We start from the raw sequence: 15,821 nt of genomic DNA, 5'->3' as shown, positions 1-15,821 counted from the left end.
GCCCACACACGCACGAAGTGGTCGTCACTTTATCTCTTGATTTCTCCGCCTCAAGAACCGGATGTTTGTTGTTTATTGATCAAGCTATCGGAGCGGACTTGATAAAACGTTTGATAAACATCCGCAGAGCGGCGAAAGAACGCAAAGTTCGCATCTGGAAAGACTACGTCCCCAAGCCTCAGGTCATCTCAACGCACGAGCGGGAGTACACAGGAAAAGTCGTTCAGATCGTCAACGCGGATGCAATCGCCGTGAAAACCGCGAGCGGAGATGTTCGCACGGTTCATCTTGCCAGTGTGAGGCCACCAAGGTACGTTTGCTGGTTTCGTAACATTAGACAGCGCTTGTAAGTATTCGTCTAAAAGTAATAACACAACCATTATACCTGAATTTGGTCGATTATGTCCGCGATACTTTGAGGTCAAATTGTGGACGTTAACACGTTTTGAAAACATTCTTAATATATGCTTTTAAATTGCACGTTACTTTGTGTTTCACTTGAATTTTCATCTATTTTGTCACGGAACTGTTTTCTTGTGCACCGATAGTTCTGTTTTTGACAACAATTTCACGTCTGCCTACGTTGTATTGATGAAAAAAGGCGATAGTTTGCCACCAACACTGCCACAGTGCAGTCGTTAAACTCGATTTCACGGCTGTGTTAGTGACAGTTATGTAGAGTACCTTTGTTAGGATACTAAATGTACCAGAATACTAGGTATCGTTTTATCCAGACAACTCTTCATGTACGTTTTCAACCAAGAACGTGTCGGGTTTTTCCCATTCACCAGCTTACCGGCGACAATATCGGTCTGGTCTGGAATCTAGCTTACCGGTCTGGAGCCTGCAGCAGTGGCCTAGTGATTAGCGCGTTGGGCTCGCAATCGAGAGCCTGCATGTTCGACTCCAGCCACCCGCACTTGCTGTTGTTTCTCTGGGGCAAGAAACTTTACGATAATTGCCTCCACCCAGTGATCGATTTCGAGTAATGGGTAGTACCAAATTTAAGTCATAAGTAGAGTAGACAACCGGAAACAGACATTGCCGTCGGCTGCAGCATGGGTCAGGTGTATGTCGGAAGGCGTACACCGATGCATAGCGCTCGTCCGCTTTCCCGCAATGCAGGATAAAGATATGAAAAACAGAGTCTATGTTTTTTCTTTCGGAATATGTTAATGAAAAAAAAATTGAATGAACTCCCTTCAATATTCATAGATACGACGACGTGGTCTACAAGCACGATAAGGAAACGTCGCCGGCTGAACAGGGCAAAGGAAAAGGACGACCTCTGTATGACGTTCCCTACATGTTTGAAGCAAGGGAGTTTCTCAGGAAAAAGCTGATCGGCAAAAAGGTAATTTCAAGCAAAGCGTAATTTTTATCCGTTCTGTTATTTCTCTTCTTCATATTTCTCTTCTTCTTCATATATATTTCATATTTCTCTTCTTCATCTGTCTGTGCACAATGCTTGTATTTTATTTCAAAGCGTAACATCTACCCAGCCAGCAAACCAGTTCTTTTTTATTGATTCAATCTCTTCAGACATTAGCCTAAATTAATCAAAAAAATCTCAGATCATTTGGGCTCAAATTTGAATTTTTACTGAATGAATAAAAAAGGCTTTCTCTCAGACCCTACAGATAAATCATAAAGAAACGCGAATATTATATCTAGGTATGTTTTATTTGTTTTGCCCTTAGTTTTCTTTGATACGGTATAATGCGCTGCAAGATTTACGTTTATGTTGTATCTATCATCTTAGGTCACAGTCAATGTAGACTACATCAAGCCATCCAGTCCTGCTACTGAATCTTTATCTGCTTTTCCTGAGCGCACGTGCGCCACCGTGCGTTGTGCTGGAGTGTAAGTCGTTTTGGTTAGATGGTGCTGCAAGTGTATATCTAAATGCATGTTTGCTTTATCAAGTCATTATTTTTGCAAAGCAGAATTCCACTTACTTCGTCTGTGTAACATTAACACCCCTCAGGCTGTTGGAAACTAAAATGTCACGTGAGTGTTTAATTTGATCCGGTGTTGTCATTGCCGAGGGTGGCCAGATTTTCCTGATTCAACCTGATGTCTCTCATCACCTGTGATGGGGATTTACTTGTTGCCAAGATTGGAGCAGCAGTCTCTATGATTGTACTAAAGTCATTCTCTGCTTCTTGTCTGTATTACATCTGCTGCTGTTTTTTACATTGTTATTTGTGTTGTCATAAAGAACCCAAAATAATATGATCTTGTATGATTTTTGCTTTTGAACGTACAGGAACATCGCAGAGGCGTTGGTGAGCAAGGGGTTGGTCAAGGTTGTGCGTCACAGACAGGATGACGATTCACGTTCATCACAGTATGATGATTTGCTTGCTGCTGAGCAGAGGTGACCTTCAAACTTAGATATTTGTTTTACTGATATTGCACATGCTAAAGTATAAAGTCAGTCAACAAGAAACTGCTGAAAACTTTTTTGATGGTTATCAGCCGTTTTTACTTTTTGCGTTGTTTCAACGTCTGGAAACATTTGTTTCAGTTTTCGAAAGTAAGTTATGGACAACAATTAAAACGGGGGTCTTTTAGTTATACATAAAGCTTGAGAACGACTTTTTTAATATCTTTCATTCTTTTTTAAGCAATGTCACTTACATTCTAGCTCCACGATGTAGCCTCATAACTCGCAAACCACGACACTGACTTATGCGACTACCAACTAAAAGAATAACATGTATTCTACCATTATGAATGAGTTCCGAGCGGTCAGTTCTGTATGCTTCGTAAATTGGACGTCAAACTAACGTTACATTTACATTATCTCGTTTTTTGTGTATCTCAGGGCCGTGAAGACGGGTAAGGGAGTGAACTGCAAAAAAGAGCCTCCGATCCACAGAGTTGCTGACCTGTCTGGGGAGGTTGCCAAGGCGAAGCAGTTTCTACCTTTTCTGCAACGTGCTGGCAGGTACTTAGTGAGCCAATAAATAAGTTATTCTTGTTTGGAATCGCAAAATGATATGAACCTCATTTCAAATATTACCCACCGCTAGAAAACTTGTTGTTTTTTGTACGGATTTTAATTCAGAACCAATAGCCCCCAACATGCAAAAGTGGCGGCAATTCTATTAACACCTGTTTTTAAAAGTGAGGGTCGACGTATTTTGTATATCTTGTTCTTATTGCTCGCGAGTTGCTGGCTTTAGCTGAAAGGTTTTGCAGAGCATTTGTTGTGTTTTGTATCAATCAACTTTTGCTATTCACTTTTATTAAAACTAGAATGTTACATTGCTACGGAAGCTGCTCAACTTCTTATCGGTGTTTTACTGACATACCTCCTCCACAAAACTCTCGCAAAATATGGCTTCTCGTCATAGAGAACGTTTGCTTGGGTTTTGGTACAAACGAAGCCAATGAATTTGTTGTATGCGCAGGTCAGAAGCTGTGGTGGAGTACGTGTTTGGAGGGTCACGACTTAAACTCTATATCCCTCGAGAAACCTGTCTCATCACTTTTCTGCTAGCAGGTTAGCAGCAAAATAAAATTGTTGTTTTTTTTGTCAAATTGTCTTGTATTTTTACATCCGCTCTCTGAAAATGACTTCGAAAAACTTGAGATGATGGTTTGAGTTTTTTCTCCGGAAAACATGATATTCGTTTGCGATGCAATGCGCTCATTGCTGAACAGCGCTGCATCTGGTTTCTGCTCGAAGTAATCGAATAAAGTGCCTTTGCTCCCACAGTAGAGAGAAGAAAGTGTGAGCGCAGAAAGAAAGTCCTTTCCTAATTTACTAAAAATTGTCCTTTTGACTGCTTTTAAAATAATTTATTGATACATTACATTTCAAAATACGTAAAGAATACTTTTCTATATTAAAAAAAAATTGCAATGAAAAATCTTGACTTGTTTTGTTTTCTGTAGGCATTGAATGCCCTCGAGGAGCACGAAATGGCGCCCAAGGTGTAATTGAAGGCGACCCTTACGCGGAAGAGGCGTTGGCCTTGACTAAGGAAAACTGCATGCACAGAGAGGTATGACGTTTAGGCTGAGTTGAATCTCAGTCAATGCATGGTTTATGAAGGAAAACTTTACAAAGTGTGCGACATTTGTAAGATATTTGTAACGCTTTTTAAACATGGACGTGAGTACTTGCAGAACTTAAGAGAACTCCAAAAACAACCTGTCGCGTGTTATATTCAAGCAGGAAAGAAGAAATTTATAACTAGATAGAATGCTTTATAGATGGATGGACACTTGGACAGTATTTGTTCAATTTCGTTGCTGTCCAAATGCTTTTTGAGTGTCACATTAAATGATTATGAAATGCACTTGTTTAGATGAGAGTTTATTCTGAGAACTTCATCTCACTGGTTTTTATCTGTACTGTAGTCGTAGCAAAAGTAAAGCAACAGAACCGAAAAAAATTGGAAATCTCAACTGTTGTACTTTCGGCAATCAACAAAACATCGTAACGAGAGAACGTGGACTCACCAACACAGCATTTTCATATTATAAAAAGAAACGGAAGACATTCAAAAAAGAACATTCACTGGTCTTTCAAATTCGAAGTGATATGTCATCTTTACAGCCTGATTTGTCGCATTGGTAGATTGTTGCCATAGACCGACTCATATGGTCTGAAAGTCACATTTTTTCATCCCCGCCCACCCCAGGCGACATAAGCTATAACTTACATCATTATCAGGCACTCAGAGTGTGATCGAGGATAAAACTTGATTTTCAAATAATTTCAATCAGCCTCTAAGCAACAGTTTGCAAAAGTATTAAATCAGGCCGTCTCTTTATTTAGCCGTGGCCATCATTAGAAGGTATTTGTGAGTTTTTGATTTTTCATCCTGCACTTTCGCTTGGATCAATCCAGAGAGCGAGACATTTAGGTCATGTTTCCCTGCCAGAAAAGTCTGCAAACGTCGAATCAATGTAAAAATGGACTGGTTTGCCGGCTGTGTGTGACCTTAGATTTCCGTTTCTTTATGGTTGAGAAGTTCTTCAAGATTTTTCACTTTGATCTGAATCTTTCTCTTTGGTTTATTGTTTCCTCTATCCAAGCTTCTGTGCGTAATGTCGTAATTCCCATTTGAACCTGGAAAATTACAGGTAGTGGTTATTTGAATAATTAATTTGAAGTTCAGAGCGCATCAAAACTGTCAGTGTGTCACAGAAATTATTCGACTAATCTGCAACGAAAGCCAAACCACTGAAGCAATTTGCTTTGATTCGAGGGAATGATTGCTGAAAAGACTCAGCTTGTGGCTGAACCTATTTTAACTTTTTTGGACGTGCAAATCAGTTATGTTTTTATGATTTCGATGGAATTAAGTTAAATTGTCGCAATGTGGACGTCGCAAGCAATTTCCAACATGTAACTTACCTTTTGTGGGGTCCGTTCTTTTCGACTCGGTGTCCAGAGAATTGGAGATTTCAGCTGGGACAGAATGTTTGGCTTTGACGTCTTGTTGTTGGCAGATGTTGCCACATGAACTGAAGTGCTTGTTACTCGCGGCGTGTTTTGTCCACTTGACTTTTTGACCATCCACGTTCCTCACATTGTAGCTTCCTTCGCTTCGTCGCTTCAGCGCCACGTTTTGACAGGAAGCAGCGAGATGACTCAGCAATTTTTGCGAGTGGAATTGTCCGGAGTCAGCATTACGTAACCTTAAAATTTTGTCACTGTTGTTACCAACCCCATTTCCGTTGCGTGGGTGCTTCATTTTGAGCGCGGCGGTTGTTGAATTTGCCCCTCCTGGGTTCTCATAGACTGTCCGCATCGGCGGTGGAAGACAAATTTCACTGCTTTCGTTTTCTTCTACTTTTACCAAAGCTTTATCCGATGGATGTTGCAGGTGGTACTTTGCTGATAGCGGTTGATGGTCATTCCGATGCAATGTAGCCAACCATCTGTTGGTAGCGATATGCGCCGTTTTGTCGTTGATCCCACTAAAGCACACAGATCTTTAGTGCCATACTCTTACGACAAAGATATGTAATTTTGTATGCTCAAATATGCTTATCAATGCAAGCTGCACGCAGTGATACCAGCATAACCATAAAACGAGTCGATCGAACTGTGTAGTCAGTAGGAATCAGCCTACGAATCGTTTTGTTTTTCATTGATTCAACATTTACAGACTTGTATCAATGTTGAAACGGACTAATTTGTTGACTTGAAACTAATTTTGGAATTACTAAGTTTCGGTACCAATTGTGAAACCCTTTTCAAAGCTAGTGCAACTAAGCTGGCTATGTGTACAAAGCTAGTGCAAAAATATGTGCAGCCATTTTTTTTTCATAATATTTAAATTCGATATTGCTGGTCTAAAAGTTGAGATATTGCAAAGAGCTTCGAGATCAACATTGATACTAAAACATAAAAAATGGAACGTTCTTACCCATTGTCACGGTGCGCCGCTGTTGTGTGGGTGAGCAATGCTGCTGGATCATAGGATCGACCGTTTTCCGAACTTCCACGCAAACATTGATGATTTTGCTTGTGATATCTCTCTTCTGCTGCAAATTCAAATTTTCAAAATACTGAAGACTAAAGTAATTTTTTACCTCACAAAGTTCAAATGGAAAGAAAATTTTCATTAGGTCGTGTGGACTCGTCAATTTTCTGTAAACTGTGCTGATACTGGGTTAAAAAAAATATAGCTTTTTACGAAACGAAGTTTGTCTAGAATCAAGGCACATGGCTTTTAATTGATACGCATTGGTAAATTGATGCACTATTATTTTACCTGCTTTGATGTCTGCTCTGTTGGACGACGACGAAGAACAACACCTTTTCCGAACTTTATAGAAGCCCATCAGGCAGAGAGCAACAAGTAGAATGACAGAAGCAAAGCACCCAATGATGATTGCATTGGTCATTGAATTCTGAAAAGAGGGATGCCATTCAATTTTCTGGTTTTTTACAGCTTCAGCGTTTTGCAGTTTCTTTTAGCCGCCTGCACGACGCTCGAAAATACGTCGGTTCAACATCGCATCGATGTACTGCATGTTGGCACACAACAGTAGACGCAAAATGGTTGTTATTTGTCAGTATTGTTTTCAACGCTTTCGTACTTTGGTTCCGAAAAACGATTCAAGTGAAAAACAGAAAAGGCAAAAGATTCGGTTTGGGTTCAAAAAAACTGAGTGGCTCATCGTTCGGTTTATATTTTTGGTTTTAAAACAAGCAAATTATACCTGCTCGATTGCTTGAGTTGATGGGAGTTGTTTGGAAGTAGTTGGTGGTCCTGGCGTATCTGTAAAAATCTCATATTTCTTTGTTGTTGTTGCTGTTCCGCTAAGGCTCCAACGAGGTGTTTTTGTTCGTATCTATTCAACAAAACTGTTAAAAAACAAGCTAGAATCCATAATTGATATTTCATATTTATGTATGCAAAAACATATTTCCATAACCATCCCATACCAAACTTTTGATGATTAATATTGATTTTATTGCCACGTAGTCTTGTTTATTGCGAGTTGCCACCATCATATCTCTTCGCTATAGAAATCCATTTCTTACTATCAATCACTAGTATTCTTAAATCACGTTGTACCGTTTTTTCCGTGATTTTTGCTGTTAACGGAGTTCTTGAGGTGGTGGTGATGGTCGTCTCTGTTCTGAACCTTGACACGACCGAAGTGGTGCTTGGCGTCACATTCAAATAGATCGTTGAGTTGGACACCCAGTTATCTCCCTTAGTCACTGTGCACGTGTACATCCCCTTGTCTTTGATGGTCACTTCCGTGAAGTTGAGTTCTCCTGAAAAATCAACTTTCTGTTCGATTTCAAAGCACTTGGGCTGAATTTTCAAGCTATGTTTTTGAATGTAGCTGTCGGCCGTACATGAAAGAAACCTTTTAGGATTCAAACCGATCGATGTTCAAATTGCTTCACTATTTATCAACAACGTTTTACATAACAATTTGATCAGAAATAGTTTTATTTGCATAGAATGAGCGTCACATAGTGTGTTGTGGCAATCAAAAACCAATCCTAATCAAATCTAGTCGGGATCTTTTAACTGCATAATCAATCATTTGAATGACGCTATTTAACAACAGTCAACAACGCCTGGTAGGAAAAGAAAATCTGAGTTGCACCGTAAACCCATTCTCATTGTTACAGTATGTTGGCAACTTGGCGAAGTCGCCAGCACTTCCATCATGGCGTCGTATTCGTACAATGCGTTCTCATCTCATTAACATCGGCTCAGACACACCACTTAAAACTGCATAAGCAGTGAATTCCTTTAAGCTTGAGAGCTGCGTGATTGGTTTAAAGTAAGTTCATCGCAAATTCGACAATGGACAGGCAGTACTGGTGATGCGAACTTTGAAGCCTCTGTTTTGATAAGCTCGAACGAATTGCATCACTCACAGGAAATCACTTCCTTGAGTTTTTTTTATCACATCACTTTTTTTTATCATTATCACGTTTTTTCATAGCCAAAAAACGACAAAAATGATCCCTTACCGTTGTCTAGTTTCTTGATCCTCACTGTATACCTTCCATGTTGAAGAGATTTCCCGTTGGGCATGATCCACTTGACGCTTTGCATTTGCAATTGGTCGTTGGGGCTGTATGTGGGGCAAGGGAGTTTTATCCCTTTTCCTGCCGACACTTTAACACTTGCTTGGCCACCTTGAAAAGTTTATGACGGCTTTAGTCCTTCACAATAGCAATGTTTTTTTTTTTTGGAAAATTCAAGTTCTTCTTGATGTTAAACTAAGGCAGAGCATCAGGAATTGTTGAAAACAAAAGTTAGCGTCTCACCAACTGTTTGCATGCTACTATTCTCGCACAGGTTTGTTCTAAAGTACAAAAATTGATGGCATAGTATCCCAGGCAGCTAATCAGTCCCTTCAACATCAATTCCACATACAACTTCTTTGCCAGCCAGCGTGGACGCAAAAACAAAATCTCAAGTCGATTCTTGTTTGGATGTGTGTAGAAAGGAGCGTTGGCTGAGTGCTTACTAGAATCTAGTAAATTTGCCCAGCTTTTGATAAGACAAGCTTTACCTAGAAACTATCAGAAACTTAACTCTGTCGATGGCACAACACCTACCTATTTCTATGATGGCTGGCCTACACGGTGGGTCGTCCATTTTTACTAGTCTTTGTATCGTGATACCTTCATACGCAGTTGGGTATTGACATTGAGCGCACGTGCCGCTGTTGCATGGGAGATTGAGGAAGAGGTACCTTGAAATGAAGCCAATTATTATTATGTTGATTACTTTTTTAATGTACAGCAACAGTGTGATTGGCATTTTGGAGGCTCCTTGCCAGCGCATTTGTGTATTCACCATTTTATTTATCCGTTTGTTGATAAAACACTTAAATGCAATGCATGGCATAGCAGCACTAGACGAAGCTACACTCACCTGGCTTTCCATCACCTGCCCTGAAATTTGAACAATCTTGTCTCACACGAAAGAAGAAATCTTACCGCACTTTTTTGAAAATTTGAATCACGCCTATTTGAGGATTGAGGAAACGTTGAATTCTATTCAGAGATCTATTTCAGCATTTCAATTAAGCCCTCAATCATCATTGGAATACATTCTTTTTCGAGTAGATACTTGATGCTGGATGATTATGTTGTTTTCATGATTGAGCTTGATCACATGCATATGCCACCCAGCTATGAAAGCAGTCCCTCTTACATCGATTCTACGTAAGCAGACGTTAAATCACTATAAAAATGGGCTGGTTTATTGATAGGGCAGGAGTATTACTTACTCGGCCAAGGACAGAAGGTCACAGTTGCATAACCACGGGTTCTCTTGTAGCTGAAGATTTCGAAGGACCTTGGTGTTGTCAAATAAGGTGCCTCGAAGCGTGGAAATGTTGTTGTATGTCAAGTCAAGGGTCTAAAATTTTATACGTTTCAAGAATTACCTCTAATAAGCACACAAAGCACATTTGTGCAGGCTTAAGACAGCTTCGTATTGATTTTATTGGCAATGTTTTTTCAGCTTTGAAAAAATTACAAAATCTAAAACTTTGCACCATCTACATGGTTTTACATGATGTATTGCGCATTTAGACATTGCTTTAAAACATGTCATATTTTCTTTGTAAAGGGAATCGTAATGCTTACATCATAGTAGTCTCAATATACCAATAGCTAACCTCCAGTGACTGAAGATCATTAAATGCTTCATCTTCAATGATCGCGATGTCACATGAAGCCAAGAACAGGTCTTGTAATTGGTAAAGACTTGCAAAGTCATTCGAGCGTATCGCAGTCAGTTTGTTAAAAGAAAAATCGACTTTTTGTACGTCTGAAAGAGACTGGAGTCGGGGAACTTCTCGCAAGTTACAATTATCCATCCGTAAAGTCTGAAAAATGCATAAGTGAAAGTGTGCTAGCGCAAAAAATCAATGTTTGCTTTGTAGACTGTTGCATAACAACTTAGGATCACAATAGCCAATTGACTTTGATCAAATCTCGTAGTGTTGCCACTTGTTTAATTACATATTGACGAACATCGATACCAATACTTGATCAAACCCATATCATATTAGCATGACTGTTGCCGTATTGTTTGTGTATTTTTGTATGAAAAAATGAATGTTGAAATATCATGGTTAAGATACATCAGGAGTTGTTTGAAGTCGTCTGCTTTTTGTTACGCTTTAAAATTGCCAATTGTTTCTATAGCCGTACTTAATTTCTCATGAACTCATTGAAGATCAAAACAGTCAAATTTTCGAAAAAATTTTTAAACATGAATTACATCTGCATCTTGGGCTCTTCATGTTTTGGTAGACTGACCACGCGTTTCAACCATTTTGCTCCTAAAAAGGGTTTGTTACGTGGCATCTTTGGCTAGTTTTACTTCGTCTGTATCTCAAATCGAAGTGAAACTTCAATTTGTTACCAAAGCTGTTTAGAGCAAGAAAAAAAATTGTTTTTTTGCAAATTCTGCTTCCGTAAAGTTTTCACCAAACAGGGAAATTTTCACAAAACTATGGCCTCGGCCCTTTTGCACAACAAGAATTGGTTTTGGCCACAAAATGGGAGCGTTGATTTAGATAGACTACAAACTGTTCTTTACATTGATTGAGTATTGCAAAGTGTTACTGTAGTAAACTATTAGGTATTTCAAATTCAGCTTCACTTTAAGGCTTGTACGTCTAAATGTACAATCAAATGTATTTTCTTAATTTACAATTGTTTAAAAATTAAATGCTCCGACTTTTTCCTTTTTTAAATCCATTAAATTTTCATGGGATATTGATCTAAGTCAGTTTAAACTTCTTTATTGAAAATCGAAGTTCAAGAATGCGTTGTTGTATCTGCTCTTCTTGGTAAATGAAAACCAATGCAATAGTTTGATTTTCCTTTTCTATTTTTCAATGTCAAATAACAATTAGTTTGAAGGAGGAGCATTATGAAACATTTTATTCAATCGCACTGGAGTATAAACGACAAAAATATACAAACGGCAGTAATTTCCAAATGCTTACCTTTTTAATACTTCGCATATTATTGTCGCAACAAGAAACTTCTATAAAGTAATTTAAATAGTTTCACATCAGCCAAGTTATATTATTTTGAAGTTTTATTTTTTTGAGCGTATTTCAAAAATTTCATTGCCAACAATCCCATACAGCACATCTAGATTGACATGCTGTCTGGGAACGTGATGGTGGACAGAAAGATTGCCTCCTCCTCCACTTGATGTAACATTTTACTCACTGGGTTATAGCCCTGATACGATAACAACAACAAGCACCTTTGTCTTAACCAAACGCTCACCTTGAGATTAACCAAACCGTCCAAAGCACGATTTGAAACATAAGTCAGGTGACGTAATTCACCAAGGTCAAGATGCAGCAAGGTTACACCTGGAGTGACGAAGTGATACGCCAAGATTTGAGTTATGGGATTATTCCGTAAATTCAGTTCTCGCAAGTTCTTCAAATATCCAAGAGCAAGTCTCGGTATTTTGGTGAGTTTATTTCCCGACACGTCCAACTTTTCAAGAGCCGGAATTCCATAAAAAACGTTACCCTGAAAAGATATACTGTAAAAGATGTAGCGTAGTGTAGAATGCTAATAAACTGCTGTCGTTTTAGAATAAAAATGTCAGACGTAGATCAACGGTTGATCGTGTACAACTGTACATTGTACAATCAGCCGAAAAAACTGATCGTATTACATCAATAACGTGTTCTTTTTATAAAGGAATAATTGCATATTATGCATAATGTAAATATCACTTTTGGGGTAAAGTTGAAGTTAAAAATAAGAAAATCTTGTTTTGACAGCTCGTGATTCCATTGAGTTGCACCTTGTCACTTGGCTTGTTGGTTATTAGTGGATACACGTTTCAGTCGTACAGTGCCAACGTCATTGAACTTATATTGGACAGTTATTTCAAAGCATCCTTCTTATGGTTTCTAGCCAATTCCGCGTGAGCTGACGCTACATCAACGACACACGACCATGAAAACATCTGTCATGTGTACTGTACATACCGGTATCTCTCTTATGCGGTTATTTCTCAGTCCCAAGGTTTTCAACCCTGCTAGGCGTTGAAATGCATTTCTGTTCAAAGCTCCCAAATTGTTGTTTGCCAGCGTCAATATTTCCGCCGTCTTTGGAATTTCTGGCGGAACTGTCCGTAAATTCCTGCCATCGCAATGAACTTCCTGCGGGTGTAAAGAGAAGTCGTTGTAACCTCAATTTTTGCGTTTTTAAAGGGAAGTTTTTTTTTAGTGAAAGTTTCACATTTCAAGAAAGTATATATCCTGAATCAGGAAAGCATGGGGTAGATGATAACAGAAAACAACAACGTTTAAATCTTAAATTCAAGCCTTAAATTTCAACGGCAATGATCAACTTACAGGCGTATTTTCATTTTTTTTATTTGTTGCAGAAGCAACATTCTGTGCAATATTATGGATGCCATTAGTAAAGCTACCCCACGTTGTTAATTCATGTTGATCTGTGTTACATTCAAATGCGGCTTCTAACGATTTTCAAAGATGTGCATCTAACTATCGATTTTGCATCAGTCCAAATCTCATGCATGCTCTGCCAACTTTCTAACATATATTTTCCAAAATGCATTTTGGCTTAGTGAAATCTCGTTTTTGATGAAAATTAACGAACCTCAAACGTACATTGAGAGTACAGATGCTTCGCAGGCATTAACCTCTAATCCGATGATACGTGAATAATATTGTTGTTTTAGTTTAGTATTTTCAGTTTTGCAAATGTTGATTCGAAAAATTAATTCATGGTAAATTTTCTTAAGAAAATTATATAAAATTTGTCGTTATAAAATATCTTACGTTCTTCTGGCGACAGCAGACTAGTTTACCACTGGTGCTGAAACCAACTTTATGTCTGACGTTTCGACAAACCTGGTGTCATTTTCAACAGTTTGTGGTAGCCTAGTCTGCAAGCACCAGAAGAATTCAAGAATATATTTTTATAATCAAATACCTGGTGGGTCATTATGTGCCGGTCACTAGTTAGTTATTTTCAAAGTCTGCTTCTAGTAGCAATTATCGATTCCAAAAAATTATAAAAAAGAAGAATTACCTTAGTAGAAGCGAGGCATCCGCAATCTGCTGGACATCTGAAGGGTTCCACGGCTTCCACTTTCACGCAATTATCCACTGTCGTGCACCAGGTCCACCATACTGTGGATGCCATAATGACTGTTGAAATGTAGTTCCGGTTGCTTAGCCTATGTCTTGTAGTTGTCTTTGCTGCCGCTTCTTTCTCTTTTTTCAACAAGTGCTGAAGGGACAGGTCTTGTTTTGGCGCCGAGTTTCTACCTGTAGCAATTAAATATTCATTCCCCGATTTTAATTCAAGGCCGTTAGGGATATTAGTCTTCTGATAGCTGCTGCCTTCAACGATTTGTTCTAATAGTACTTTGCAATCATCTAATGGCCCCGCATTTCCAAGGCATTTTTCTTTTAAAAATCCTCGGCTTCCACAAACAGATATTTTCCGCTTTGTAGCCATGCTTTTTTTTACAAATACAATCTCCATTTAATTTGTGACATAAAAAAAATATAAGCTGTAAAGATACCACTGCAAAATCAATCAATAATTTTTATTAAAGCAAAAAGATATAAACACGTACAAATAAATGTCATGTCTGCGATAGAAAAAGCTTTCTTTAGCTACTTTGAGAGGCGATTCTTATATTTTCCATTTATTTAATGTTGCTGATACAAAATAAATTTGAAGAACCATGGCCCCCTCTAGTGTCTGGCCTGATTTGTCACATTTTTTTTTGAAACATTAACAGTCTGAGTTGCTGGCAAAATGTGGCAGGATACTCGAAAAGATAGCGATTGCTAAAGAAAAGTTAAAAGCAGTTGATTGATAAAAAGTTTATGTGTTATTGTTATTTTAACTAGAGTTAACTAAACATGATTTATTTGCCACTCCCACATACTCAACTGGCTATTTGGTGAGACTTTTGATCAATGCAACCCAGCCAAGTCCAGCAGTTCAAACCACTGGTGATGGGTCTGTTTTCTTTTTGAAGCTGCTTAGTTGATAGTTAAAACTGAAAAGTACCTGGGCAGTTCAACAGGCATAGGTATACCAGAATAGGTTAGGCATTCACCAATTTAAAATCTTTGGGTATGTTTAACAGATACCATAATACCTTGCAGCTGTTAGAGTGCCTTGCCTAGTGTCTACTGCTTTAGCTAACATAGCCCAATGATATGTCAAACAAGTATGAATGTTTTCTTTTGACTATGCAAAAACTATACCTTTTAAGTTTTTCCAAGCTTTAAAGTATGCCTAATTGCCTTACTGACAAGTGCTGATTTCATCATGAAAAAACTCATCATTCATCATTGCAGTCATTTTTGTGGTTGCTATTATGGCATGGTTTATTCAAAATGACATTTGTCTCTCAGTAGGTTTTATTAGCCATGCTTTTGTGAAAGTGATCAGAATTGAAAGAATTAAATCAAGCCCCCAGATCTTTTTATGCCCACATTTTTTAAGTGGCTGCATGACAAGTGTTTAACACTGCACTGTAATAACAAAAAATCAAGAACTTTAGTTTTGCTCCAAGTACGGTATATTTAGACACTGGATCTTTTCAAGTTATCGCAAGTCAAATACTTTGTAATATGCATGAAAAATTGTAGTAACTTGACTGTATTTGGATTAAGTTTTTGCAGTGTGCTACACTTTATAAAAAAAAAATGGAGTGGGCAATTTAACGTAGGCTACGGTATTTTCTCAAAATTGGGCAGAATTCCATGTCTGGCAACCCTTGTATGGGAATGATAGCCACAGTCATTTTTATTTAGCCTTTTTGTAAACTGAACTGCTGTAAATTTTAATGTGCTGGTTATGGAGTTGTGTGACACTGAAAATGGTTCAATACCCGAAATCGCGATATACCGGTACAACATGGTAATTTAGACTTGGACTATGGTAATTTAGACTTAGACTAAATCTACTGGAAATAAATAGGATTGAAGGAGTTAGAAATGCTTTTAAATCTACAATGGGTCAAAGACTACTCAATCAAGTTAATCTTAACATAATATTAACATTGAAACAAATCTAACAAAATCATTGATGTTTTTACAAGTTAAAACACTTTTGCGGCAACAATAGCCAACAAAGTACTACTGTGTTATATTTACCATAAACAGCTTTTTGACATTTAGGAGCTGTGTTTTTAAAAACAAAAATACATGATCGATATGTTAAAAAGTGAGTCTACTAGAAAAAACTTTTTGAAATGCCATTACTTTTTTAATTAAACTTGTTTGTGAACATCCTGAAGCAACAAGTTTATTTTTTGCTGGTA

The 15,821-nt window shown here is 38.1% G+C and overlaps 2 protein-coding genes across 2 annotated transcripts in view; one reads left to right on the top strand and one right to left on the bottom strand.

Annotated features, from left to right (window-relative positions):
* The window catches only part of LOC145783058 (staphylococcal nuclease domain-containing protein 1-like), a 44,128-nt gene that overhangs the window by 8,608 nt on the left and 19,699 nt on the right, over positions 1-15,821 (top strand). The window contains exons 9-15 of the mRNA XM_082594827.1: positions 128-310; positions 1,216-1,354; positions 1,763-1,863; positions 2,270-2,380; positions 2,831-2,953; positions 3,420-3,511; positions 3,907-4,016. Coding sequence (XP_082450953.1) covers positions 128-310; positions 1,216-1,354; positions 1,763-1,863; positions 2,270-2,380; positions 2,831-2,953; positions 3,420-3,511; positions 3,907-4,016 — 859 coding nt within the window. The remainder of the gene's footprint in view (positions 1-127; positions 311-1,215; positions 1,355-1,762; positions 1,864-2,269; positions 2,381-2,830; positions 2,954-3,419; positions 3,512-3,906; positions 4,017-15,821) is intronic.
* On the bottom strand, positions 4,829-13,996 carry LOC145783555 (leucine-rich repeat-containing protein 4-like). The gene is made up of 13 exons (XM_082595455.1): positions 13,565-13,996; positions 12,493-12,666; positions 11,771-12,025; positions 10,138-10,347; positions 9,745-9,875; positions 9,068-9,204; positions 8,474-8,641; positions 7,554-7,759; positions 7,195-7,326; positions 6,744-6,882; positions 6,396-6,513; positions 5,378-5,943; positions 4,829-5,089 (listed from the first exon to the last, which is right to left on the bottom strand). The coding sequence occupies exons 1-13, from the start codon at positions 13,994-13,996 to the stop codon at positions 4,962-4,964; spliced, it is 2,796 nt and encodes a 931-aa protein (XP_082451581.1). The 3' UTR covers positions 4,829-4,961.

Source organism: Aplidium turbinatum, chromosome 14 (genome assembly GCF_918807975.1).
Source record: "Aplidium turbinatum chromosome 14, kaAplTurb1.1, whole genome shotgun sequence".
Lineage (NCBI taxonomy): Eukaryota > Metazoa > Chordata > Ascidiacea > Aplousobranchia > Polyclinidae > Aplidium > Aplidium turbinatum.
This window is presented reverse-complemented; position numbering and strand designations above follow the sequence as displayed.